The sequence below is a fragment of the Henckelia pumila genome, chromosome 2, assembly GCF_033568475.1.
Source record: "Henckelia pumila isolate YLH828 chromosome 2, ASM3356847v2, whole genome shotgun sequence".
Classification (NCBI taxonomy): Eukaryota; Viridiplantae; Streptophyta; class Magnoliopsida; order Lamiales; family Gesneriaceae; genus Henckelia; species Henckelia pumila.
In genome coordinates this window covers 126,050,499-126,078,417 of record NC_133121.1, presented here as the reverse complement: position 1 = coordinate 126,078,417, position 27,919 = coordinate 126,050,499, and the positions used below count along the sequence as shown (strand labels likewise).

General features: G+C 31.7%; 2 protein-coding genes across 2 annotated transcripts; both read left to right on the top strand.

The window, feature by feature from the left end:
* Nucleotides 1-19,956: 19,956 nt before the first annotated feature.
* LOC140882331 (uncharacterized) lies at nucleotides 19,957-23,617 on the top strand. The gene is made up of 5 exons (XM_073288276.1): nucleotides 19,957-20,754; nucleotides 21,208-21,663; nucleotides 22,095-22,472; nucleotides 22,554-22,621; nucleotides 23,186-23,617. The coding sequence occupies exons 1-5, from the start codon at nucleotides 20,125-20,127 to the stop codon at nucleotides 23,403-23,405; spliced, it is 1,752 nt and encodes a 583-aa protein (XP_073144377.1). The 5' UTR covers nucleotides 19,957-20,124; the 3' UTR covers nucleotides 23,406-23,617.
* Nucleotides 23,618-24,434: 817 nt separating this feature from the next.
* On the top strand, nucleotides 24,435-25,870 carry LOC140884735 (uncharacterized). Its single transcript, XM_073291583.1, has 2 exons — nucleotides 24,435-24,616; nucleotides 25,373-25,870. Exons 1-2 carry the CDS (start codon nucleotides 24,538-24,540, stop codon nucleotides 25,588-25,590), a joined length of 297 nt encoding a protein of 98 aa, XP_073147684.1. The 5' UTR covers nucleotides 24,435-24,537; the 3' UTR covers nucleotides 25,591-25,870.
* The last annotated feature ends 2,049 nt before the right edge of the window (nucleotides 25,871-27,919 follow it).

The window sequence follows — 27,919 nt, the reverse complement described above, 5'->3', positions numbered from 1 at the left end:
ATACAAATTTGTTACAATGTAGTCCCACCAATATTTTAATCAATGTCTTCGAAATCATTCAAAAAATCTGCAGCATTGAAACTAGTTGAACCAATTAAACGGTCACTATCTTCAACAAAATTTGTCTCTTTTCCTTTCCCCTTTGTCGATTCTTTATAGAGCTTACATAGGTGCTCAGGGGTTCGACAAATATGTGACCAATGTCCTGGAGTGCCACATCTATAACAAACACTCTCAGATCTTTTTGATTGATTTTCATTTTCACTCGTATTTTCATGCTGCCTTTTTGGTGGGTGATTCGTGACGTTCTTTTGAGATGAGTTATTGAAATAACTACCTCGATTATTTTCATATCCACGGCCACGACCACGACCGCGATAATTTTTACGTCCACGTCCACGTCCACGCCCATTTCCTGGACCTCGTCCACGACCAAAATCTGGTCTATGCCTTTGATTTTGGTTTTCATTTTTCATTACGACATTTGCTTCAGGAAATGCCGTTGATCCAATGGGTCGGGATTGATGATTTCTTACTAACAATTCGTTGTTTTTTTCCGCCACAAGAAGACATGCGATTAGTTCGGAATATCTCGAAAATCCACGCACTCTATACTGTTGTTGTAGAGTTATATTCGATGCGTGAAAAGTGGAAAATGTTTTCTCAAGCATTTCCATCTCTGTGACTTCAAGTCCACAGAATTTCAATTGTGAGACTATTCGATACATCGCTGAATTATAATCACTGACTTTTTTAAAGTCTTGGAATCTTAACATATTCCATTCATCACGGGCGGTCGGGAGTATAACTTTCCTTATATGCTCAAATCTTTCTTTCAGCTCTTTCCATAAAATCATTGGGTCTTTTTCTGTGAGATACTCACATTTCAATCCTTCATCAAGATGTCTACGTAAGAAAATCATAGACTTTGCATTTTCTTGTGAGGATGATATATTATTTTTTTTTATGGTATCACTTAGACCCAATGACTCAAGATGCATTTCTACATCGAGAGTCCATGGCATGTAATTCTTTCCGGTGATATCGAGCGCAACGAATTCAATCTTTGTCAAGTTTGACATGGTGGTACTAGAAAAATAACAATGCATTTTATTAGTTAATTTCTATTAATATGACAATACAAAATAATGGAAAAATGAAAATTACAAGTGCGTATATAAATAGATAAAAAATATGTGGTGGAAAATCGCCGGTGAATACAAAACTCGTGAGCATGATGATCATAGTCGTTATGAAAAATATCCTTATAAATGCCATCATCTCCATCTTCGAAAAATCGAGTAAAAATATTTTGAGAGAAATAGTGAATTTTGGTGTGATTGAAAATAAGTTTGAGTGAACATATTTATAGGCCAAAAACTAGCCGTTTGTGACCGTTGGGGGTAAAGAAAAAAATCGAGTATGTGTTGAATAAAAATTTGTGATAATGATGCAATGCATATAATGATAATCATAATTAAATAATTATGTATATCATATCACATTATTATAAGGTCAGTGTCGTAGACAGCCTTTTATATAATGTTGTGAAATTATACCAATATAGTTAGTATAAAGTCAGGTATAGTATATCATATCACATTATTATAAGATCGGTGTCGTAGACAACCTTTTATATAATAACATGAGATTATACAAATATGGTTAGTATATAAATACACAATAATATATATCATATCACGTTATTATAAGGTCAGTGTCATAGACAACCTTTTATATAATAACATGAAATTATATATTAATATAGTTAATATATATACATAATAAATATATATCACGTTATTGTTTAAAAACCTTAGAGGCTTTTATACTTGTCGTATCCCTTACCGGGAGTGTGGGATGTCGTCTTAACATCCTCCCAGGATTTATAACAAGTTTTGAAAAAAAACTTATTTTTTCATAACATGATATTATATATTAATATATACACAATAAAAATATATAAACAGTAAAATAAAAATTCTTACTTGTTGAATATTTTTGACTTCTTCTTGTATTTTGGAGCGTCGAAAAATATAGAGAACCTTCGAGCGATCGTGCTGATAACGTGTTGTGAAAAAGTAAAAATTTATGGTAAAATGTAAAAACTCCAAAACTCAAAATATATCAAACTCTACACTTCACAATATTTTTCTCTCAATTCAATTGTATTTTTCATCACAAATGAAGACCTATTTATAGATCCACATTTGAGATTATTCCAAAAATAAATACATCATTATCTATATCATCACACACTAATTTTCCACATTTTACAACTCAATATTCAACATTCAACATTCAATATTCAACATAATATTAATAATAATAATATTTTTCAACAATATCTAGTATTTATGGAAACATTAAGATATAACAAAAATTGTTGCCTTGAAGATATTTTATTTTATTTAAACACATAGATTTATACTTATATACATTCATAATTAAAAAGTAAAAATATTGATTAAAATTTAAAATATCAAAAAAATTAACTAAGCTAACGTATACTACAATTAAACTTATAATAAAATATTAGTATCGAATTGCACGCGTTGCGTGCTTATATAATGGGTTTTTGCGTACACGCATTGCGTGCTTATACGGTTCATTTTTTCGTACACGTTTGTGTTCATGTATAATCTGTTTTTTATTAAATAACTGTAAAAAAATAAAAAAGATATTAAATCATTGTAATTTTTTTTAAAAAAAATAAAAATAAAAACAAAAAAGTCACACCAACATACTAGCTAACTCGGTGTGACCTTAAAAGAGATTAGAAGAACTGTGTGATTAGAGATATCGAATTTTTCAATTTGTTATTAAAATTTCGTAAGGTAAATTTTTGGGGGGCAAAAAAAAAAAAAAAAGTTAAAATATGTGGAATAAAATATATATCTATATCTATATCTATACCTAGGTCAAAGTTTTACCATTGTGAAATAACAACGTTGTCCTTTATTTACACTATAAGTAAAATCATATAAAAATATATAGGGTTATAAAAGTAAAAACAACACTTTAGTTATAGGACATAAACGTAAATCAATATTATATTATATGTAAAATAGATTATTATAATAAGGTCAAAATTGACAAAGTGTGTACAAATTAGATAATAATTCAGTTTTCCGAAGGATTGAAACACTTAAATACTTTGTTTTTTTATTTTCTTGTAGATAAAGTAATCAATATTTATATGTAAAATCAATTATCGTGATAAGATCAATCTATATCTATATTTATATCTATCTATATCTATACATATATAAAAGAGTGAATAAAAAGTCAAAATTTTACCATTGTGAAATAACAACGTTGTCATTTATTTACACTATAAGTAAAATCATATAAAAATATATAGGGTTATAAAAGTAAAAACAACACTTTAGTTATAGGACATAAACGTAAATCAATATTATATTATATGTAAAATAGATTATTATGATAATGTCAAAATTGACAAAGTGTGTGCAAATTAGATAATGATTCAGTTTCCAAAAGGATTGAAATACTTAAATAATTTGTTTTTTTATTTTTTTGTAGATAAAGTAATCAATATTTATATGTAAAATCAATTATCATGATAAGATCAAAATTTAAAAAATATGTGCATATTATATAAAATTTTAGTTTTCAAAAAAATTGAAATATCAAAATACTTTTTTTTATTTTCTTGTAGATAAAGTGAATATATTTTTCCACAAATATTTTTAAAAAAAATTCACAAAAATCTTAATTAAATACTATTCAATTTCTTAAAATATTAATGAAACACCAAATTCTTGATTTTTATTTGTTTGTATACTGAATAAACATATTTTTTTTTATAAAAAAATATTATATATTTTAATTTGTGTAAGGACCTATTGAAGTAAATAATTATATCATGAGTTCATATTTAAATATATACAAATATTAGATTTGGAAAAGTTATTAATATATATATGTATATATATATATATGTTAATTAAATAATATACAGATGTTGAGATAAATCAATTCAAATATAGTCAAGTTTTAATATAAAATAATAAATAAAAAAAATACATCAACACACAAATATCAAATATATAAAAGTTGAAATTAAAAATTTAATTAATTTTCCTTCACATAAAAGCTAAAACCATTTAAAAAAATTATGAGATGGTATTGCAATTAAAAATATCATATTTCTAATATTTTCTAAAGTGTTATTTATAAAGTCACGTAAAATACCAATATATTTTTTAAGTACTTGAAATACTTATTAGTTGCAATGTTAAAGATTATATTGATTATTATGATAAGGTCAAATTGACAAAGTGTGTGCAAATTAGATAAGGATTCAGTTTCCAAAAAGATTAAAATACTTAAATACTTTGTTTTTTTTATTTTCTTGTAGATAAAATGATCAATATTTATATTATATGTAAAATCTATTATTATGATAAGATCAAAATTGAAAAACTATGTGCATATTATATAAAAATTCAGTTTTCAAAAAAATTAAAATATCAAAACACTTTGTTTTTTATTTTCTTGTAGATAAAGTGAATATATTTTTTCCACATATATTTTTTAAAAAAATTCATAAAATCTTAATTAAATACTATTAAGTTTCTTAAAATATTGAAACACCAATTCTTGATTTGTATTTGTTTGTATATTGAATAAACATATTTTTTTATTAAAAAAATCTTATATATTTTAATTCGTGTAAGGACCTGTTGAGATAAAGAATTATATCATGAGTTCATATTTAAATATATACAAATATTAGATTTTGAAAATTTATTAATATATATATATATATATATATATATCAACACACACATATCACATATATAAAAGCTGAAATTAAAATTTTAACTAATTTTCCTTTACATAAAAGCTAAAATCATTTAAAAAAAATTATGAGATGGTCTTGCAATTAAAAATATCAGATTTTTAATATTTTATAAAGTATTATTTATAAAGTCTCGTGAAATACCAAAATATTTTTTTAAGTATTTGAAATATTTATTAGTTGCAATGTTAAAGATTATATTGATTTCATAACTAAACATGTAATAGTTTTTCTTTCAAATAGTATATATATTACAAATTACTATAAAATATACTTTATTTAAATAACGACAACACTTCAATAAAGTGATGATAATGGACCGGGTTTAAACTTAGTCTTGTATTAAACTCGTCCCAGAGAAACGAGTTTAAACTTACCCAAACGGGTTCACAAACAAGTCCAAGTGGGTCTTCGCGTTTGGCCAGACCCACCATATAAATTGTTGTTAATAAAGATGATAAGAATATTGATTTTTTCATAGAAAAAAAATAATGCATGATAAATGAAAAAAAATCGTGAAATAGATAAAAATTCATTATATAGAGGAAAATATTTATTAATAATTTAAATTAAGGTTTAAAATACATTATATATGTTATTATTTTTATTACATAAATTAATGTTTGTAAAACAAGTAATTAACACATAAATTAGAACATTACAAAATGAATATTTTATTTAATTTGATTAACATATTTCACTTATTAACAAATACATAATAAATCATATCGATTCAGAGCAACATACATAAGAAAAAAAATAAAACAAATGCATGGTACAAAAAATGTCATACTTGCTCAATATTAATCAACCAAATAATTGAAATTCGAGTTAATAATTGCATAATAATCAATATCAATATTATGCCAAAATAAAACTATACTAAAATTTAAACATTATATCTATAGGCTAACATGAGTTATTGATAATGTATTATTTTAAACTGTTATAATGATGACTGTAAATTGAAACTGTAAACTTTTGGTAAAGTGACAAGCGATCAGTCATACAATTGATATCAAAGCTAAGGTCATGTGTTCGATTCTCATTGATTACAAGAAGTGCAATAAAGATTGTTAAGTGCAATAATTGCCTTTGCTGTGTAAAAAAAATCAAACCATGACGCTTGATTGTTGTGCGGTTTAAAATATTTGATTTGCATTATTACCGTCACTTATAACTTTTGGTAAAACAGCAAACTTTCGGTCCTCTATATTATTACAAATTATTAATAAAATCTTCTTTATTTATAGGACAGCATCACTTCAAAATAATACAAAATTTTAAAGGCACTAAATTAAAAAGAATATACATTTATTCACAAAATGGATAAGACGGTTGAAATACAAGATGAAATGTTAACATTTTTAATCAAAAACATTCAAAATTCGAGTTAAAATTTAGCAAAAAAATTATTGCGGTAGTGGATTTCGAACAACTTAACATTAAATTAAAAATAGAAAAAACGTCCAATAACACATTGATTATTAACGATATTGACTTACAAGTAATAGAAGATAATAACACAAGAATGGAGGTTGAAAACAATGAAATTATTTATACTCTTGCAAAGAATTTTTTCAGCATAATCCAACAAAAGAATCAAAGAATAAAGACATAAAAATAAAAATAATCGATAGTAAAAATATTACAAAAATTATTATCGAAAATGATGAGAAAAATAATTTTTTTATAAATGGACTGCAAACGAAAAACCGTGAAAGAAGAAAAAATTGTTATGTAAACAAGAAAAGACGTTGTAATTTAATTTAAAATTTAGAATGCATTATTTGTATTATTATTATATTCTCAAAATCAGTAGTTGTAAAATAATTTTTAAAAACTATATATTATTTGATATGTTTTTTCTTAAATTTTATTTATTAAATATGTCACGACATCAAATTATATATTTTCCTTTTAAAAAAAAAAATTATATATTTTCCTTAATGTCTAATTTATACAAAATTATAGTATTTGTTATAACTATTATTTGCAATAACGTCTATAAATTCAATTAGACTTGTAACATATAAAATCTTTCAACAAAGATTCTTCGCACTCATTTTATAATACATGTAGTAAATATCATATTACATTGAATTTAATATTTACTAAATATCATAAAAATTATTAACTAACTGCATATTTATCTCTTCTCATCTCAACTCATTTATTTAACAACATTTATCGATAATAGAAAGCATTCCCACGTGCAACGCACATCACTTTTACTAGTATATATAAAATGAATGAATATCACATGTCCATCGAATTTTTTAAATCATATATATCAACTTGGTGAATTCATACATTACTACAATAAATATAAAATATAATGTAAATTTTAAAAAAGTCATTATCTTGATAATATAATAAATAAACCACACCAGCTTCTGATATTTTAAGAGTCAATTATGAATAAATCCCCAAACCCAAACTTTCTTTCTCCCAACTCCCTCCCTTAAAGATTCTTTATTTGCACTCCCTAAGGACCACAAAACTTGATTATTTTAATATTTAATTCTTGTACTCAATATAGATTGTTTTGTGCTTAGATCTGAAGGTTTTATACTTATATCTAAAGATCTCTGTGCTTATATCTCATGTTTTAAAGCTTATTTTGGAACAAATAATTATGTGCAAAAAATGGTATCAGAGCTTTAGGTTAAATATTCAGACTTAATATTATTCGTTAACTCATACTTTTCTTTGTTGAGGAGAAGATTTTACAAAAGATGACTTCAAACGAAGGTTTGAATCAAGAGGATTTTATTTATATGAAATCCAATAAACAAGTTAATCTATTCACAATAGATTACTTACGACAGAAAGATGATTTCTAACTCTCAATTTTTAGAAATTACCCCAGATTCTTCTAAACTCTCCGGAGATCTTAGAGAAATTCAAAAGACGGTACAATATTACAGCAATCAGCTGTATGAAATATCTCGGCAGATTGAAGGAATCCTTAAGAAACAAGAAGAAATTCTTGTAACCCTAAAGGATCTTCAAACTAAAATCACAAATCTAGAACAAACTTCAGGTTCTAGAAAAGGAAATACAGGAGGAAGGTTATCACTCTCGTTTGGTACCGAACCGTTGTTACATCAGAAAGGTAAAACCAAAATGGTTCAAAAACCTTTAACTGATGATGAAAGGATGATTAATCTTATAAAAGCAGTATCAGAGAAAAACACTATCTGATGACTACTTTAGAGAGATTAAATCTCGAGGATCTACAAGATCTCGCGGATTCTTTTGCGAATCTCAAAGTACTAGATCTAAAAATGAACTTCCCTGAGGGTGAACAACCCATAGGGAATCCCCCAAGATATGCGGTTAAAACAGAAGAACCACATAGTGAGTTTCAGGTTGGAGAAAATTCACATCCAGCAGGAACCAGATCAAGAAGGAGTAAAATTCCACTCCATCAAACTCCTTACGGAAAAACTGTTTTAGATCCAATACATCCTTATGGGTTATGTTAAACCTTGATGTTTTGGACTTCAAAAACAAAGAAGATCTTATAGATGATTGGACGTCAGCTATGAGAATTGCAGCCGGGACATTAGATCTCAATAAAGAAGGATTCATTAAACTTCTAGAAATGAGTCTAATGGGATCTGTCAAGATTGCTTGGGAGATGACTATGCCAGATACGAAGGAATCAATCTTAGCAGGAGAATCCCTCAGCAAAATTGGAGAAAGAATGGCCACCCTATTTAAAGCACAATTCATAGGGGTAGACTATTTCAACAATCAAGATACAGAGAAAAAGAGAAGATATACTCAAGTTCTGTATAGCCTCGAGTTACATGATATCTGTTTAGTTGATGAATACAATATGTTATTCACTAAATACAGATGAAATTCAGGAGTCGAGGAAAATGTAGCTATTCAGCTATTTTTCGCAAAAATGCCAAGTCCCTGGAGAGAAATGCTGATTAAAGAATACGTTCCAGGTCATCTTGACACTTTGGCAAGACGCGCGTCCTTTTTGAAAGGAAAATTGGCAGAATGGTGCCATATGGCAGCATTACAGAAGAACTACAAGAAAATAAGGGGTATAAATAAACGTACACCTTTATGTTGTAAAGATAATGATCTTCCAACGATCATTGGAAACAGATCACAGGGATTTAAAAGGAAGAAATTCAGAAGTAATCCCTACAATAAAAGAATGAGAAGTTCTTGGAAACCAAGAACATTTTGGTCCAAACAAAAGGCCAGATCTTATAGGTCAGGAAGAAGAAGTGGACCTACAAGAACATCCCCAGTAACAAGCTCATCACAAAGCAGGGGAAGAACACCATTAAGAAGAACTTTCAAAAGAACTCATACAAGAGCAAGTGAAAGTTTCAAAGATTGCAACTGCTGGACATATGGAGCAAGAGGACATATATCTACAAATTGTCCACAAAACGAGAAAAAAGGAGTTAAACTCTTTGAAGCAACACCAGATATGGATGATGCGGTCTTCTTTCAAGATCTAGTCCAAGTATATCAATTTGAGGATATCCCCTCAGATGAAAGCATATACAAAGAAGAGATATTGTTTAGTCAAGAAGATTCTGAGGATGGATCAAAATCAGAATCAGAATAAAGAAGAAGTGTTTCGGCATGAAACACATGAAAGTTTGGCTGGATTCTTTAGCCAAACCACGATATCTCATAATATGGTCCAAAGGATTATGAGAGAAAATCCAACGTTACAAAAGTACCAGGGATTTTCGGCAGGACAAGTAGAAAGAGTCTTAGGCAACCTAGGGCTTAGACAAAGAAGACGTAATTTGATTTACAAAGTATCCAGAAGGGAAATGGCAATCCCCATGGAGTTAACAAGTAATCAAATAGAGATGCAGTTAATTCCTTTTGAAGAAATAAGAGAGGAATTGCAAAAGTTGAAAGGTGAGGTAGCAAGGACGATGTTTTGGATTCATATTGGAGCAATCCAAATAATGATCAAGGCAACTTTTAAAGAAGGAATAGATTCACCCATAGATATCGTAGTATGCGATAAAAGAATGGAAAATATTCAAGATGTTGTCCTGGGTACTATCTCAGGAAATCTTTGTGCAGGAAAAATTGTAGGAGTTATCTATCCAAGAATAGCCTACAATTTAGCTGACAGGGACTTTAGTCGAGCCTTGACGTTGCATCAAAACTTCAAGGAAAAGAGACTAATGAAGGAAGGTAATAGACCATATTCTATTACATATCAAATTTCATATGCTCTTTCTAATACTCATCATTCTGAATTATTTATTAGAAATGAGTTCATTGAAATTCCAGAGATCTTTGGGAAAGTTGCTCATGCAATATACCCAAAAAGAATCGAGTTTCCTTTAATTCAGGAAACAGACATTCAAATTCAAGACATACCGGTTCTATACAGAGACCTTAAAATAGAACCTCGAAGGTTATCTTTTCAAGGAAACCGAATGACAAGTAGGAGATGGAACAAATCTCCTATTCAAGAAATTCCACCAGAAGAAAAAGAGTTTTCTATAATAGAAAAACTTAGATCTCCAGAAGGATGGAAAGAAGTGAAAATAGTATTCGATATTACAAGTCATCGGAACCAGTTCCCTTGTAACTTGATTTACTATTTGGAACAACATGAAAAAGGAACTTACCAAGGATTGATAAATATTGGAGAATTGGAAGTTCAAATATGTGGAATTCCAGGAAAAGAAGTGGATCAGCTCATTCTTGGCCTAGAGTTTCTGGAGGACCATAAACCATGGAAACGCCTTGAAAAAGGAATAGAGTTCATGGCAGAAGAAAAGACTTGGAGGATTCAATAAGAATTCTACGAGATGAAAAACCAAGAGAATTGGATAAGGGACAATCCCTTAATCAGATTCGAGAACTCTGTTTACAAACAGAGGAAGAAGCAGCTGTTGAAATTAGTAAGTCATGAACATGATTTACTAGATCGCATTGAAGAAGTAGAAAGGAGTAACCATACTCTACCTTCTGAAGCCTTAGGAAGACTAAAGGTGAATAGTCTTAATCGGATTACTGAGTTACAACACAGTCTGTTAAAAATGGCAGGGCCATTTAGTAATCCCTTTAAAAAATGACAACAAGTCCTTTCTCCATATACATTCCTATAGGGATGTTGTATGAACAATATAAGGCTGAATACTTTGCAGCTTATATTGATTCGGGAGCAGGAATTTGTACAGCAAAAAGAGGAGTCTTCCCTGAAAAATGTGAAGAAGATTTGCCGAAAATTGCTGGACGAGATTTCTCTCGAAGAATTTTAATGCTTTGCAAAGGAATAAAACAAGCAGAGATCCTTATAGGAGGAGCAGGTCAGACACCTTGGTACAAGGTAAAGACACCACCAATCTATTTCCATGATACAGGAGCCGATATCCTGTTAGGAAATAACTTCTTACAAATGTTTAAGAAGTACACACAAGACAATGAGTCAAGAAGACTTATGTTCACTACAATTTGTGATCATAAAATTATCGTTCAAAGACTCAAATTTGCTTTTTATCGACAATTTCCGATAATATTTCGCAGCCAGCGTGGTGATAAGGGACAACTTTTTCACCCAAAAATGAAAGATCCAAGAAGGTTTGGAGAAACCATGTTGAAAATAACAACAGAACAAGAACTCCAAACAGAGGATATGGAGCTTCTCAAGGTAACTCTAAATCATAGAGATATAGAGTTAGATAATAAGGTATCCCTTGAAGATGTCAAAAAGAGGCTCAAAGAAAGTTATAATGAGCATCCTTTGGCATGGTGGGATAGAAATCAACTCAAAGCCAGTCTTACTCTAAAGGAAGGCAAAGAGTATGAATTCGTCAGATATAAGCCTATCCCGATGAACATAACAGATCAAAGGGATATGAGAATGATTATCAAGGAACATTTGGACCTTGGTCTAATCAAAGAAGGAGTTTCACCATATAGTAGCCCAGGTTTTCTGGTCAGAAATCATGGTGAAATAAAAAGAGGGAAACCCAGGTTAGTTATTAACTACCAAGGTATTAATAAAATTCTGGAGTTTGACGGGTACTTCATATCTAGTAGAGAACATCTAATTAGCTGTGTACGAAATGCTAGAGTGTTCTCAAAATTTGATTGTAAGGCTGGATTCTACCAGATAAGAATGAAAGAAGGCAGTAAGAAATTCACAGCCTTCTCTACTCCACAAGGACACTATATTTGGGAAGTTATGCCTATGGGATTGGCTAATGCACCCCAGATATTTCAAAGAAAGATGGATAACCTTTTTAAAGATTATTTCAACTTTATGTTTGTTTATATTGATGATATTCTTATAGCATCAAAAAATATAGACGAACACGTTAAACACTTAGAGATTTTCTCTAAAATTTGTAAACAAGAAGGACTGGTGTTATCTGAAAAGAAAGCAGTCATAGCAACAAGGAAAATTGAATTCCTCGGTATTGAGATTGATGAAACTGGAATAATTCTACAACCCCATATTGTGGAAAAGGTAAAGAATTTTTCAGATAAACTCAAAGATGTAAAACAACTCCAGAGTTTTCTTGGAGTAGTTAATTTTGCAGGGATGTTCATTAACAATCTAGCAATGTACAGAAAGGTGTTCAGTCCTTTGTTAAAAAAGGATGCTAGGTTTATATGGACCGATGACCATACTAAAGGGATAAACCAATTAAAAGAGATATGTAAGAATCTCCCAAAAATGGCTATACCCGTAGATGAAGATGATCTGGTATTATTTACGGATGCCATCGACGATTGGTGGGCGGCAGTCCTTACCAAAATCACTCCAGATGGGGAAATACCATGCAGATACTGTAGCGGTCTTTTTTCAGAATCTGAGGCCATTAGATGGCATATCAACGAGAAGGAATTTTATGCGGTTAAAAGGACTTTTGAAAAATGGCCATTATTTTTACTTGCTAAAAAATTCACTCTGAAGGTTGATAACACCCAGGTAAAAGCTTTCCTAAAGAATAAGATTGAATCTAAACCTGAGAAAGCTAGGTTATTAAGATGGCAAGCATTATGTCAAAATTATATTTTTGATATTGTTATTATTAAATCTCATGAAAATATTCTTGCAGATTTTTTAACAAGAGATGGAAGGCAGTGACGTGGATTCCATCCTGAAAATGCAGAGGCATCTCAGGGAACACCTTGGGTTGCTTCAAAACGAGTTCAACCAGTTAGCCATTAATGCTGAAATGGCCGGCAGGTTACAACAAGATGATCGGATCAAAGTATCTAATCGAATTACAGGATGTATGCAATCTCATACACAACTATGGACTGCTATTCAAGGGCCAATTGTGAAGGCTATAGAGAAACCATTGGTTTCTCATAAACAAGATATACTAAAACCATTGGTTTTACAAGAACAAGAAATACAACCACCGGTTGTGAAACAAGATGTTGAGGAATCTAAAACTCAAGAAACAAGAGCTAATCTATCATCAGCCTTTGATGATCTGGATGAAGCAACAATTGATGAGGATAACTCATCAAGTCAACCCTCCGCCTCTGGGGTAAAAGAGGAAGAGATCAATTTTAGGCCCAACACTGACAAGGGCAAATCTAAGATTGATATTAATCCATCTATTATTTCTTCATTCCAGGTTTATCAACAGAAGTGGGAGAAATTGAATACAAGGAATGAAATCAACCCGAACACTTGCAGGGTTGATGTTGCAGGAATATATCCAAGGGTTTGGCTAAAAAACAATGTCAATCCTAAAGATGTAAAACTCTGGTATGAATTTGGGGCTTTGGCCTCAGTTTATACAACGTCACCAAGCTTTCTGGAGATATCACAGTTACCAAAATGGATTCAGGAAGCAGTCCAAGAAACATGGGCAAATAATGATCATTTTTCCAGAAGAGATGTGCTTGAGTTATATTTTTTCAGTGCAGCTCCAGAACCAACAGTGAAAGGATCACACGAACCCTTTCATTTTATCAAGCTGAGGAGACCTGATATAAACAGTCATAAATTTATCAAGGATCCTAAAACTGAAGAAATACCCTTGGTGTCCACTTTCGGGGAAAATGAGATCTCAACCAGAAGGGCATGGGGTATTTGGGTCTGTCTTACTGAGATGGACAAAGTCAAGTTTCCATTCAAATTTTATCAGAATTCTGTGAACGGATCGTTCCTGTTAAACACAATGACAGGAAAAACTACAGCATTTGCGGAAGAACTCTTCGAAAAGAAGAGAAATCTTTTGTGGAACAACAAGATGCCGGGGAGTAAAGAAACTCGCCGAAAATTTTGTAACATGGCTCATATTGGACGATGGTCAGAGAATATCTGCCCAGAATGCCCAAATCAGAAGGAGCCAGAGTTTGGAAAAACCTTTAGACCCCGAACGGATCGAAAGGATTTTTCCGAGACAAGCAAAGGTGGACAAGGACCACCAAAGATGCGTTTTCACAGGGGTCTATTTCAAAAGAAAAAGATGCCCCGACAACAATAAAGCAGGCATGTGAGGAGAATAAAGCCAAAAGAAAGTGGCAGACATGTGATTCCTCCACTAGTAAAAGATGCCATCAATAATGGCATAAAAAATTCAAGACAGCTGCCTCCTCCACTAGTAAAAGATGTCATCAATAATGGTATAAAGAAATACAAGACAACTGTAAGATTCCCTGAAGTTTCTCGGTGAAACGAGTGGAACTACAGCTATAAATACAGGCATTTGAGGAAGCTGAAGACATCGATCATTTCCTTCAGTTTTCTTACGAATAAAATTGTTGTAATATTTCTCTTTCTATTGTAATAAGTTTTTGTTTATGTATTTCAAGAACGAGGCTACTATGAGTAGCTAAACAAGTTGTCTTCTCCTCTTCAAAGGAGTTGATTTATGTAATAATATTATGTTTGAATAATTTTTCTAAAGTCTCTTGTTCTTTCATGTTCATATTTTATAATTAAATTTATATACCATACGCCTTAAGGTAGAAAACGAATTAAGGCTGTGCTGGGTGTCGTTGAAGGAGCTTGTGCAGAAACCATCTGTTGCGACTGCGTGGTTGGAGTGTGAGGAGCACTTCGTAAAACTCGGCAGGTATGACCCGACGACATTATGGTCAAAGAGGTATTTAAATTTGATTTACTTTACGGAAGCATGTTGGACCCTAATCTAAAGTATATAGGCTGGAAACCTTGCGCAACCAATAGTTCTTCACGACATGAACTGGTTCGATAGGTAAAACAATGCCAAAGTACAAAAGATTAGTTAAATACTTGTTTAATCAAAATTGGGGACCACTAAGGAGTGCAAACTAAAAAATTTGAATGTAGGGAGTTAGGAGAAATTTATGTTTAGGTTTAGGGATTTTAAAATAATTACCCCATATTTTAACCCATTATATTTTTATTTTTCAGAGAATATTGGTCTATGACTCTATATCTTGATTTCTAGCATATTCTTCTTGGTCTTATAATATTTTATTATATTATAATTATTTTTCCAAGTTTAAGTTCAAATATTAAAGTAGTTTGTTATATCTTAAATTTTAATTAATAATTTTAGTTTTCTAATAATTTATATTGTACGTATAAACAAGTGTATTTAAAAGCATATATATTATCATTTAAATAGTTTTTAAATAAAATATAATTTATTTAAAGTTAAAATTTATATTACATATCAATATTTTTTTTAAAAATATTATATATAATTTAGATTATAATAAAGGCAATAAATGAAAGAGGTGTATTGGTTAATTTAAGTAGTAATAAATCTAAATATTAATTTATTAAATTTAAATGTGCAGTAAGAAATATAAAAGCAAGTGTATGAGAAAAAAAAACCAGATAACGTAATCTATACATGGAAAACTTCATATAAAAAAATACACGGAATTTTATTTTTAAAAAAAATAACCCATCAAAATTCATATTTAAAACAACCAACCATTACTCATTAGGGTGGAGAGAAACCATTTGAATTTGTTTCAAAATTAAGTAAACCGAAAAAGTTGATTCGGTTCGATGTTTAATTAAACAAATCCAAACCGAACCAATTATGTAATATGATTTTTTAAAGTATATATATATATATATATATGATATTTCTTGATTTAATTTATATTATATCTTATAGTATGATAAATTGACAGCGGATTTTTTTTAAAGCTTACAATTATCTAACTCGACTCATTTATATGTGACAAAATATATATGTCTTATTAATTTAGGCAGAGTCGTCAAATTGGATTGTGCTAGTTGAGTCGACGTCGTGCCACAAAATTTAACTGAGTTGGTTAAATTTTTTAAATCTATTTAAAGACGGGCCGAGACGGGCCAATCCACGCGGATCACGGGTTTAGGAGGGCAACCGAGGTGGGCTTGGTTGGTTGCGGGACTGGAAAAAATAAAAAAAAATACATTATAAATTTATGGTGGTATATGTTTTTTTAAAAAATAAAAGTTTTGAATTTTTTTAATTAATTATTTTGTGCAAAATGTACAGGTGTTAATTAATAATTAAAAATTTTATTGGCATTTTTATATATATTTTTATGAAATGAAAATTTTAATTAATTATAATGATTTTTTATTTTTATTTATTTATTTTTATATTGGTGGGCCGACCCACGAGTCGACTCGCTTAACCCACAACCCATCTTATATTGAGTTGGGTCGGAGATTTCTAGCATGTCTCGTCCAGCCAAATCTCAAGGCTTTGACAGGTCGACCCATATACTATGAGTTGATCCGTCTGACAACTCTAAATTCATGTTGCAATATTTACATTTTTAACTTTTATTATTAATTATTAATTCTATCTTTTTATCCCTACACTGAACTCACAAATTTTGCATTGCATAATTTATATTTTTTATGAAAAATTTGTAAGTTCATAATTACATATTACATTGTTTAATAATTTAATATTTGTATGAATATCAATTTTTATTTAACAATAATAGCTAGAAGTTTAAAAGGACGATGCATTTTATTTTTTTTTTAAAAATAAAATAAAAGACCATGCACATAGATTGGCTATTAAATTTGGGGGCTCTTTTTTTATTATTGTAACAAATTTTATTTGATAAAAAGTCCAGCAATTATATCGTTATTAATAAACATATGTACATGAATCACGATATATGTATGCACATAAATTAAATTTTATTTCTAAAATATATCTTTTATATTTGTGCATAAAAAACATTTATATGAAATATAATAATATTTGAATAATTTATATTTAATGTTATGTTTTTTTATTATCAATTTATTATTATTTATTTTATTTTAAAAAATTATGATAGTTATGGTTAAGGTCGTAAGAGTATTTCGAAGATAAAAATTGATATGACTAGGGCTGATCAAAATTTTTCAATAATCGTCCGAACCCACCGCACCGCACCGCACCGAACTGTTTTTTTATTTTTTTTAAATAACCGCGGTTTTTTTAAAAATATGGAACCGCACCGCCTCCACGGTGCGGTTAATTTTTTCCCCCAAAACCGCCCGCACAGCACCGCCTTATCTTATATAGTTGATTTAAATAAAGTGATTAACGACTAGGGATGACAACGAAACAGGTCTGGGGCGGGTTTGGCTAAACCCGGGATCCATCCCGCCTCCCTTTGGCCCCGCCCCGCAAACCCAGTGGGTCCAATTTGGTTAGACCCATTAGACCCGCCAGAAATTAAATAATTTTATAATTATTAAATTAAAAAATTTAAAATTTTATAAAAATCATTAAATTTAATTTCAAATATATATTGAAAATATTTAAGACAAAACAATATTCTTACAAGATTAAAATTATCAATTTGTAATTAATTAATAACTATTAGCGAAAAAAATATTATAATGATACAATTTTATACTAAATCAATCATAATAAAATAATTTCATTTCAATCCAATAATATTATACACTCAAATTATGGATAATATATTAATTATTTAGTATAAAAATATAATTTTATATTATTAATATTATATATATTTATATGTACGTGTATATTTTAAATTTATATATATATATTTTGGCGGGGCGAGTTCGGGGCGGGTTTGACCTAATCCGGGACCCGCCCAGAACCCGCTTGTGGGCCAGTTGAGGCAGATTTAGACCCGCCCCTATGGGACGGGTTTGATGCGGGGACGAGTTTGGACTCGATCCATTGTCATCGTTATTAACGATATCTTAATATATAATACATTTTTTAATTTTAACTTGCACTCCGTCATTTTATTTCGCAACATTCTTTCAATATTTTATTTTCTTTCTTTCTTAGCACGTGAAACATTCTTCAAAATTATTTTATAATCTTAACTAAAAATGAAACTTAAAACATCATATTTATCTATTTTAACTTTATTTAGATGCTTTATTTTTTTATGTTATCTTGTTTATTTAATTATGTTTTGTACTATTTGTGGTTATATTTTTTTAAATATGCTATTTATTATTTTTTTCTATTATTATTTTAAATAATTTTAGAATTTTTTTCATTCTACTTATCATTAAAAAAATCGCAAACCGACCGCAACTGCTTAAAACAACTCAAAATCGCGAAACTAATTTTATATGTAAAACTGCAATTTTAAAAAATAAAATATAATCAAACCGCAAAGGGCAATTCGATTTGAATTTTTTTTAAAAAACCGCAAAATCGCACCGTGATCACCCCTAGATATGACATAACATACATAAATTAGTTACTTTCAATGCCTCAAACTTAATAATATACTAGTAAACATAAGCACACGATGTGTGCATATAAATTAAATTTTTGTCATGTTTGACAAACTTTTATATGAAATATAATAAGAATTAAGTAAATTTATGTTTAGTGTTATGTTTTTTTTGTTATTAATTTTTTATTATTTATTTTATTTAAAAAGAATTATGGTAGTTATGAGTAAGCGTATTTTGGACGCATAACCTATTACCTATTAAATGTAGGAGTAACACTTTTGTGAGACGATCTCATCCGTGAGACGGGTTAACTATACTCATATTTATAATAATAAGTAATACTTTTGGCATAAAATATAATACTTTTTAATGGATAACCCATATAAGAGACCCATCTAAAAAAAAATGACCCTTGAGACTGTTTAAACTTTTAGACAAAAACTCTTATGAAACGGTCTCAAAGGTCATTTTTTTAGACGAGTCTTTTGTATGAGTTATCCATTAATAAATATTATATTTTATGCCAAAATTATTAATTATTATTATAAATATGAGTAGGATTGACCTAGGGGTGTGCAAAATTTTGGTTAAACCGAATTAAACGACCGAACCGAATCAATTCGAAAATTCGGTTCGGTTAATTCGGAAATTCGGTTTTTATGTTAGAAAATTTCGGTTAAATCGATTAATTCGGTCCGGTTTTCAGTTTTCTTAAAAAAAATTTGGTTAATTCGGTTAACCGAATTATAAATAATTAAATTTTAAATTTTTTTATTAGGCCTTATATATAATTTATGCTATATTTTTAATGTGTTTATATTTAATATTTTACTTAATTTTTATTATTTTAATTTTTTAAGTTCAATATATTTTTATAATGATAAAAAATATCATATTTAAATTATTATTTTTATAAAATTTTTAATTTTTTTTAAAAAATCGGTTAAGTCGGTCGTAACCGATTTTTAATTCGGTTCGGTTAAAACGATTTTAGTATAAATTCGGTTCGGTTAACAAAAACACAATTCGGTTAATTCGGTTCGGTTTTTGAGCGAATTAACCGAATGCTCACCCCTAGATTGACCTGTCTCACAAATGAAACCGTCTTATAAGAGTGTTACTCTTTACTTAATAATACAGAAGAGAGAAGAAGAGATATATATAAGAGATTAATTATAAAAATTGATGATATAATCAATAAATAAAATAATTTGTCCCATGAATTCGGGATATGTAAGTATGTATGTATATCTTAAAAAAAAAAAAAAACAAAAGGTTGACTTGGAAGGGGATTCCATTTCACATGAATGAGAGGCCCATTGGCTCATGCAAAGGTTAAATCGAGGGATGTGCACGAATTGTAGGGACTTCAAGAAAGGAGCACATGACCCAATCCCTATAGCATACCAAATAAATATGTATGTATATCTTGGCATCAAATATCGATGCCGCCTGGAAGCTTGGGCAAGAATTGGACTCTCCAAAAATCAAATTTTTAATTTATACTCCAAACCCTAAAGACCGCTGCTTTCTCCACTCCCCAAAAACCCTTCGATTTCACCTCTCAAGAACAAAAACCTTTCTTCTCCATTTATTTTCATTTTGGTCTGTGGCTGTGAGACTGAGATGCGCCACAGTGATGAAGAAGTTGCTAAGCAGAAGCCCCTGTGCCCCTGGCCCCCCTATTTTATCCGTTAACTCTCTACCCTTTCATGCTTCTTGCTTTTTCTCTTCTGGGTTTTTCACCGCTGCCTCCAATTTGCTCCCGAAAATGTCGTCCTCCGCCTCCGTTCTCCGTCACCCTCACCACCACATGTATATACAGGGAAGCCCCTTTTCCACCTCGACTGCTCAGAGCCTCAGGGTTATGAGAATTTCTGCTTCCAGTTTCTGGGCGGAGAACTGTGGAAGCTTTCGCTATGGTTGCAATACGGCGCCTTCGAGGGATTGGGCTGTTTTGGAGAAGAGTGCTCATGGTTGTACGGTCGGGTGCCGACATAGGGCGTGGTTTAATACGCTTGCCGATTACTCGGGTAATGGCGGTGAGTTATCCGCGGATGGCGGGAATGATGTAGAAAATGTGAAAGGTGCGGCTGAGGAGAGACGGATGCTGCGGAGGCGAGGCGGGATTAGTGGTGGTGAGGGAGCGGTGGTGTTGTCGAGTCCTGATTTGTTGAAGATTCCAGGAGTAGGACCAAGAAATTTGAGGAAACTTGTTGATAAAGGTTTTGAGGGTGTTGCTGAGCTCAAACAGCTTTACAAAGAGAAGGTACACAATTAACGCGTATCATTGATGTTCAAAAGGTTTAGTTATTTTTGTTTATCCATTCGTCGTAGATTTGGAATTTTGTAAATCTGTAATTAAATTCTGTTCGAGGAGTGGATTTGTTTTAGTGACCTTTGACTGTTGGTGAAATGGAAGTAAAGGAAAGACAGAAGCTTTTGGTTTTTGGCGGAATGTCCTTACATTTGGTGACCTGATTTTGATTTTTTTAAATGAATCGAAGTTAAACAGGAGAAAAAATGTCAGTTCTTTAGCTGGCTTGTTATTTCGCAAAAGAGGGCGTTTGAAATCGAATGTTATTTTAGGCTGTCAGAAAAATGTTTACCAATTTCCAAAAATATTTACTAAGTGTGTGGGGAAGTTTTAGTAAATAATCTACATCTAGATGTTTTTCTTAGATTGCTTTGTTGACAATGTGAATGCATATTTTTGTTGCAGTTCTTTGGAAAATCCAGTCAGAAAATGGTGGAGTTCTTACAGAGTTCGGTTGGAATTATCCACAAACACCATGCTGAGAGTATAACTACATTTATCAAGGAGAGTGTGGACGAAGAGCTGAAGGAGAATGATTTGAAGCTGGTCCAGAAGAAGCGTATCACTTTGTGCGTGGAAGGAAATATCAGTGTTGGAAAGACCACTTTTTTGCAAAGAATAGCCAACGAGACACTAGAGCTAAGAGATCTTGTGGAGATTGTTCCTGAACCCATTGACAAGTGGCAAAATGTTGGTCCTGACCACTTCAATATTTTAGATGCATTTTATGCTGAGCCTGAGAGATATGCCTATACCTTTCAAAACTATGTGTTTGTCACGAGAGTCATGCAAGAAAGAGAATCGTCTGGTGGCATCAAACCACTCAGACTGATGGAGAGAAGTGTTTTCAGTGATAGAATGGTGAGCGTCTACCTTTTATTAATCATCCTTTCATTTTCTTATTCAACATGAAGAAAGGTTTTTCTTTTCCTTTGGTATATCTCTATATATACTGCTTTTTTTTTCCTGCAAAATTGTTTTTATTTTTCCTGGTGCAGGATTTTGAAATAAGATTAATGCTTGGTGTGTATTGGTGTGGTGGGATATTTCCATAAAAAACGGCAGTTTGTTTGTTTAGTTATCACTTTTCAGAATCACATATAGGAAGCAATGAGGAAAATTTTGATTAATCATAATGTGGATCAGTTATTTGGGTTAATCTGCCACTCAAAATTATCATGTCGTCCACTGAATACATCTTCCAAAAGTCCTGCATGTTCTTTATACTCAAGTTTCTACTTTCTAGTGAAGCATCTGTGTTTTTGTTGCTGATTTTGTCTTCCGTGTTGAAGGTCTTTGTGAGAGCTGTTCACGAGGCAAAGTGGATGAATGAGATGGAAATCAGCATTTACGACTCATGGTTCGATCCTGTTGTTTCAAGTTTGCCTGGTCTTATCCCTGATGGTTTTATTTATCTGCGTGCAAGCCCTGATACTTGCCACAAGCGTATGATGCTGCGAAAGAGAGAAGAGGAAGGTGGAGTGTCTCTAAAATATTTGCAGGACTTGCATGAAAAGCATGAAAGCTGGCTTTTCCCATTCCAAAGTGGAAATCACGGAGTGCTGTCTGTGAGTAAGGTAACCAACAGCACAGACTGGCGCTTACACCCCAATATAAGGGACCGCGTGTTTTATTTGGATGGTGATCATCTACACTCAAGCATCCAAAAGGTATAGCAGATGCTTGACTTTCTCTTTCTTCTAAAATATTTGCATTGAATCTTGAACTCAAGTTTGGTACGTGATGAGTAGGTTCCTGCCTTGGTTCTTGACTGCGAGCCAGACATTGATTTTAGCAGAGACACGGAAGCTAAGCAGGAGTATGTTATCTTTCCCTGTTTTTCTATGCTTTGGATATGTGTTTCAGAATGAGCAAGAACATTTTGTAGTACAACTAATACTAGTTAGTATGTTGTGTTGTCTCAACCCTAAAAATTTAGTCTTTGTTAATTCGAGGGTTTAGTCTTTAATTTTAAACCGCCAACCATAATTATCTTGTACCATCATCGATCATCATCTCTATTTCCATATTCTTTGGGGCATATTGGGACTTTAAGCATTGAGATGGCTACGATTAGTCTTTGTTAATTCGAGGGTTTAGTCTTTAATTTAAACCGCCAACCATAATTATCTTGTACCATCATCGATCATCATCTCTATTTCCATATTCTTTGGGGCATATTGGGACTTTAAGCATTGAGATGGCTACGGTTACGGTTAAAGTTGGTTGCACGTGAGGATATTATCATCAACAAGAAAGCTAGTATCTTTGCTTCATGAACATTTCCCGAACAGTGTCTGATGATGTTTTGATATTTTGATACTGATCATTTCATCTCATTTTTATTACTTGCAATATTGTTGCTGTAATATTGCTGGTGCAGGTACGCCCGCCAAGTTGCAGAATTTTTCGAATTTGTGAAGAGAAACAAAGAAGTTTCTGCCTCAAATGCTGGAGAAGATGCCAGAAAGAGCAATCATCCTCAAATGTTGCTGCCACACGATGGAAATTTATGGATGCCTGGCACACAGCCTTTCCCAAGTTCAGCCCTCAAGTCTTTGGATTTTAGACGATCGGCCACCACCCCATTTTCTCCTCAGTGATGGTTAACTCTTTGATTGGATCTGTGCATGTAAAAATCTGTTTATTAGCTAGCTAGCTTGTTGTTTAACCATTAGATTTTAGTGTGTGCAGAGACGGCTGTAATATAATGTGAATTGTGGTTCCTTGTGAAATTAATTAGCTTTTCAATGTCTCAAGTTTGGAGGATATGGTATGGTTCCAGTGAAGAACATGAAATGCCAATGGTTCAGTATGATCTTCTGTCTTCTTTTGATTTTGATTTTTTTTGATTTTGATTTTGATTTTGATTTTTAAAAATGACTAGGAAATAATAATAATAATAATATAATATAATTAATAATAATAATGATAATATAATGTCATCAATACATATATATAAAAAAAACAGAAGAAGAAAATTGGTCACCCACATGGCCACATGTATGTAGGTAATTTTACATTTTTAATTAATTTATTCCATCTTGTTTTTTTAGCAACGGAGAAGAATAAGGTCGTGGATGAAATGGATCAAATGATAAGATTAGCCATTTCCAATAGATATTGAAGAAAATTCATCTAAAACAACTTTCATTCCTTAAGTATGTTTCAAAAACGAAGATTTGAAATTTTGATTATGTTCCAAAATATATGAATTTTGATTATAATTTTATTAATATAATAAATATAAATATTAGATCAATCTTACTTATTTATATATCAATGATATAAAGTAAAATAAATTTCAAATAACATGGGAAATTAAAATTCACAGCTCAATAGAGCTTAAGATCATAAGTCCTTCAAATTCTGTTGTAAACTTGGATATGGGTATTTCTCAAGTTGAATGAACGAATGAATATGTTTATATCAAAAAATGAAAAATGAAAATAAAAATCACAGCTCAATTAACATGAAATGCGAGGTAAACATGATAAAGTGTGGATTTGTGTGCGCTTGCCGATCCCATGAAGTATTGCTGGTCGGCCCATTCGATAGCCCAATACATGAAGCCCAAATTAGTAGTGCACGTGCCGAGCACATGAATCATGTACGAAAACACAATGAACCCTTTTACTGTACCATTTCCTTCTTCGGTTCTGCGAAATTGAATACACAAATCAGAAGCAGATTCTCTTGTTTTGATTTTGCGTTGAAAAAATTGATTTAAGCGTAATGGCGATGAACCACGGATTGAAATCATGTGCATCCAAGCTGCTATGTTCTTCTACCCAACCATTTCTCGCTATATCAGGTTTCCGCCATGCCTCTTTACGCTTTTCCGCATCGTATTTGTTGTTTATGCTGAAAAAATCAGTTCTTTGTGACTGATTTATTTTTTGTTCCGATCTTTTTGATGGGTTCTTAATTTTATTTTTCTGATCTGTTGTGTTTCAGCGTCTAGATTAATTTTATCCTGCTCATTGGTGGTAGATTTTGGTTTTGGTCATGAGTATGTTCATATTTCAATGGTTAAATTTTGTAGGATTACAATTTCAAGGACCTAAATTTTGCTGTATTGGATGACATTATAGTGTCCAGAAACTATCTTCAGAAGTTGATATAATACCGATCAGAAGTCTTAATGGATCTTATTGTCCATCGAAGTGCGTGTAAATCTTGAATTCCTCTATAATCTGTTTTCTTGCCCAACAGATTTCACTAACTTGTACTAGGGAGTATGGATATCTTCTTACATTGATCAATTGGATTTAACAGTTTATACCAAATTTAATTTCATCTCCTATATAGTACTTTTTGTTCCTCTGTACTGCATGACTACTTGCATTAATACTAACTTCCAATATGACCTGCCTTCCTCCCCTCACTTCCATTGAACTGCGGCCATTATCCGATCATGATTTTTTTATAAGTTCCCTTTTAGCTACTTGCTCCAGCATCATATCAGGTTGATTGTTCTTCTGGGTAAATTCCACTAGAGCACCAATGGATGCTGCTTTTAGCTATATTTTGACTTGTGGAGTTTAAGTCGTTTGTTGTACTTTGACAGTTAACAGGGGCATTCACTCAACTGGTGTAAAGAAAATGGGAGGAGGACATGGTCATGACGAGCCATTCTACCTTCACGCAAAGCATATGTACAACTTGGACAGGATGAAAAATCAGAAACTGACAATGACTCTTGGGGTACTTACAGCATTTAGCATTGGCGTTGGTGTCCCAATTTATGCCGTCATATTTCAGCAGAAGAAGACTGCTTCAGCTTAAAATTTTCTCGTTAAACTATCTTTTTCCTGCAATAACAGATACTGTTATGAAATGTTCTTTGTAGACACACAAAAGGCATGAACTTGCCGTTTTATTGAATTGCTCGGTTTTGTGCTTTCACTTTATCATCTTTGTATGTCTGAAAATATATATTTTTTTAATTGCTGTTTCATCAATAAAATTTCTTGGATCTGTAAACTATAAGCAATGGACTATGTTTGTATTAATTCTTAGGGGTGTTTTCCATCAATAGAAGTGGAAACAAAACATTATCATCTTATTTTGTTTCTTTCCAAAAGATGAATCCAAAGTCCTTGACGGAAGTTGTTTTAAGAACAGTACTACACACTTCATGGGTTCCGTATCTTTGTGACTGCAAAGGTGCATCATTTCTCACAAGACTTGAGACAAGTTCTCAGAAGTACTCATAGAATCTTGAAGTTGCACAGATAGAAATAACACTTGAGAGTTCTATGAAATACCCGTGAAACCATGAAGTTGGCCGTATAGAAAAGTGTACCGAACCGAGTGGAACAATTCCATTTATACACACAACTAAATTTGGAGGATTAGTTCTTCAATTAAATCAGCAAGAGATTCGTAAAATGTGTATTCCATGTCTTCGAGTCATTTACTTTTCTACTTGTTTCTTGTGGATTCAACCAAACTACAAGCATGTACGTTATTCTAATAGATGTCCTTCATTTAGCCTCCTCATCTTCGTTGCCTATGTGCTTATAATGTCATGGTGTGGAGCAAGACAATCACCTCGAAATAAAACGATCAAATTTATTATGAATAGTTTTCTTGAATATAATAAATGGTGCAACTTCATGTCTTGCCGAAATGTTTGATATCATCACATGCTCGCCTCGCACCAATCGCAAACTTTTTAATTTGTACATGGATCATAAGTAATTCCTACTTCCTAGCTAGCACTTGATGTTTGATAAAATTGAAGCAAGCCTTCGGAAAGTAGGTTCATCACAAGGAAGAATGATTCTACCACTATTCCCAAACCCATACTCTTCTGCAGCTCTATCAAGAAGTCTCTGAAACATTGGAGTCTTCAAGAAAAACGTTGGAACCTCGAATCTTGTCATTTCACTGCCCACATATACCACAAAATGTCCCTTCGGAGCGATCTTCCTGCGGCCTTCGTCACCTGCAGCTGTTACTACTTCCTTAGGCATTATTGATGGATGATCAGATATATATATGAAATGAAATAACAGGATGGGAGAATATGGATAGCAAGCATGCATATATATATGTCCCAACTACAAGGAAGGGATTCGAAGATATCTATATTTATAGTTGATCAGGTCACACACGTTTGTGTATGATTGTTTGCATGCTATGCTCGGCACATGGTGTCAGTGAATATGATTTGGTTCAGTAATGATTTTGCCATAATTGCATTCATGCATTTTCCTTCTTCTGCATTCATTTTGCAGCAACTGTGAGAATCAGCTAGCAAGCTAGGAGTTCGTGCAGCCCATATCAAATCACCCAAGATAAGATATAAGAAGATTTGAACTATGTGCTACATATTCTCGGGTCTAGAAGACTAGATCTGTCCCTAGGCTTAATCATGTATTACTTCTGGCTTCTTGAAAGAAACATGAAATGGTACGATCCTTTGTGGATAAATTTTATAAACCATAAATATTATTAGAAATAAGTTATCTAATATTTAATTAAGGTCTCAGAGAAAAAAATTACACGAGTTGTTAGCACATGGAATGAATCTGCATGCGATGAAGCAGTTGGCTCCATTCCTGCAGGCTCTGATACTTATCGCATCCATTAAATGATGAATGAAGTGGTTGGTGTAACATGTACCTTCTGCAGATAATGTGATAGTACTTTCGTATGGGGATAACGGGAAATTCTATGCCGCCCTCTGGGGTAGTGCCAGGAGGGCAATCCAACGGCCCCGGGCCATGACACATCACAATGATGTGATGTGCAAAATGGCTTGGGCCATTGGATCTGCCAGATCGGGCACTACCCATGGGGCGGCTAAGAATTCCCCGGGGATAACATGTGTACATGTACGTTAAGGCACCGCTTGACTCGTGTATGAAATGATGCATGATCGATGTGGAATATAAAGACGATATATTAACATACTTAGATAATATAATGATGCATTACACTAATCATTTGTAATACTTGAGCCACACATTGGGTAAACAAAGATGATTAATCCATCAATGTCTTATCATCCACACTAAGATGTGCCCAAGAATAGTTGTGTCTTGTATGAGTATGTCACCTTACAAATTACTATGGATCAAAGAACTTACTTCGTCGCATGGACGAA

What these genes read in the sequence shown, in the direction of transcription:
- LOC140882331 (XM_073288276.1), top strand. Translation starts at nt 20,125, where the DNA reads ATGAAGAAGTTGCTAAGCAGAAGCCCCTGTGCCCCTGGCCCCCCTATT. An exon ending in GTGTTTTCAGTGATAGAATG is followed by an intron (nt 21,664 to 22,094) that starts GTGAGCGTCTAC and finishes TCCGTGTTGAAG; the next exon opens with GTCTTTGTGAGAGCTGTTCA. An exon ending in GACACGGAAGCTAAGCAGGA is followed by an intron (nt 22,622 to 23,185) that starts GTATGTTATCTT and finishes TTGCTGGTGCAG; the next exon opens with GTACGCCCGCCAAGTTGCAG.
- LOC140884735 (XM_073291583.1), top strand. Translation starts at nt 24,538, where the DNA reads ATGGCGATGAACCACGGATTGAAATCATGTGCATCCAAGCTGCTATGT. An exon ending in ACCATTTCTCGCTATATCAG is followed by an intron (nt 24,617 to 25,372) that starts GTTTCCGCCATG and finishes GTACTTTGACAG; the next exon opens with TTAACAGGGGCATTCACTCA.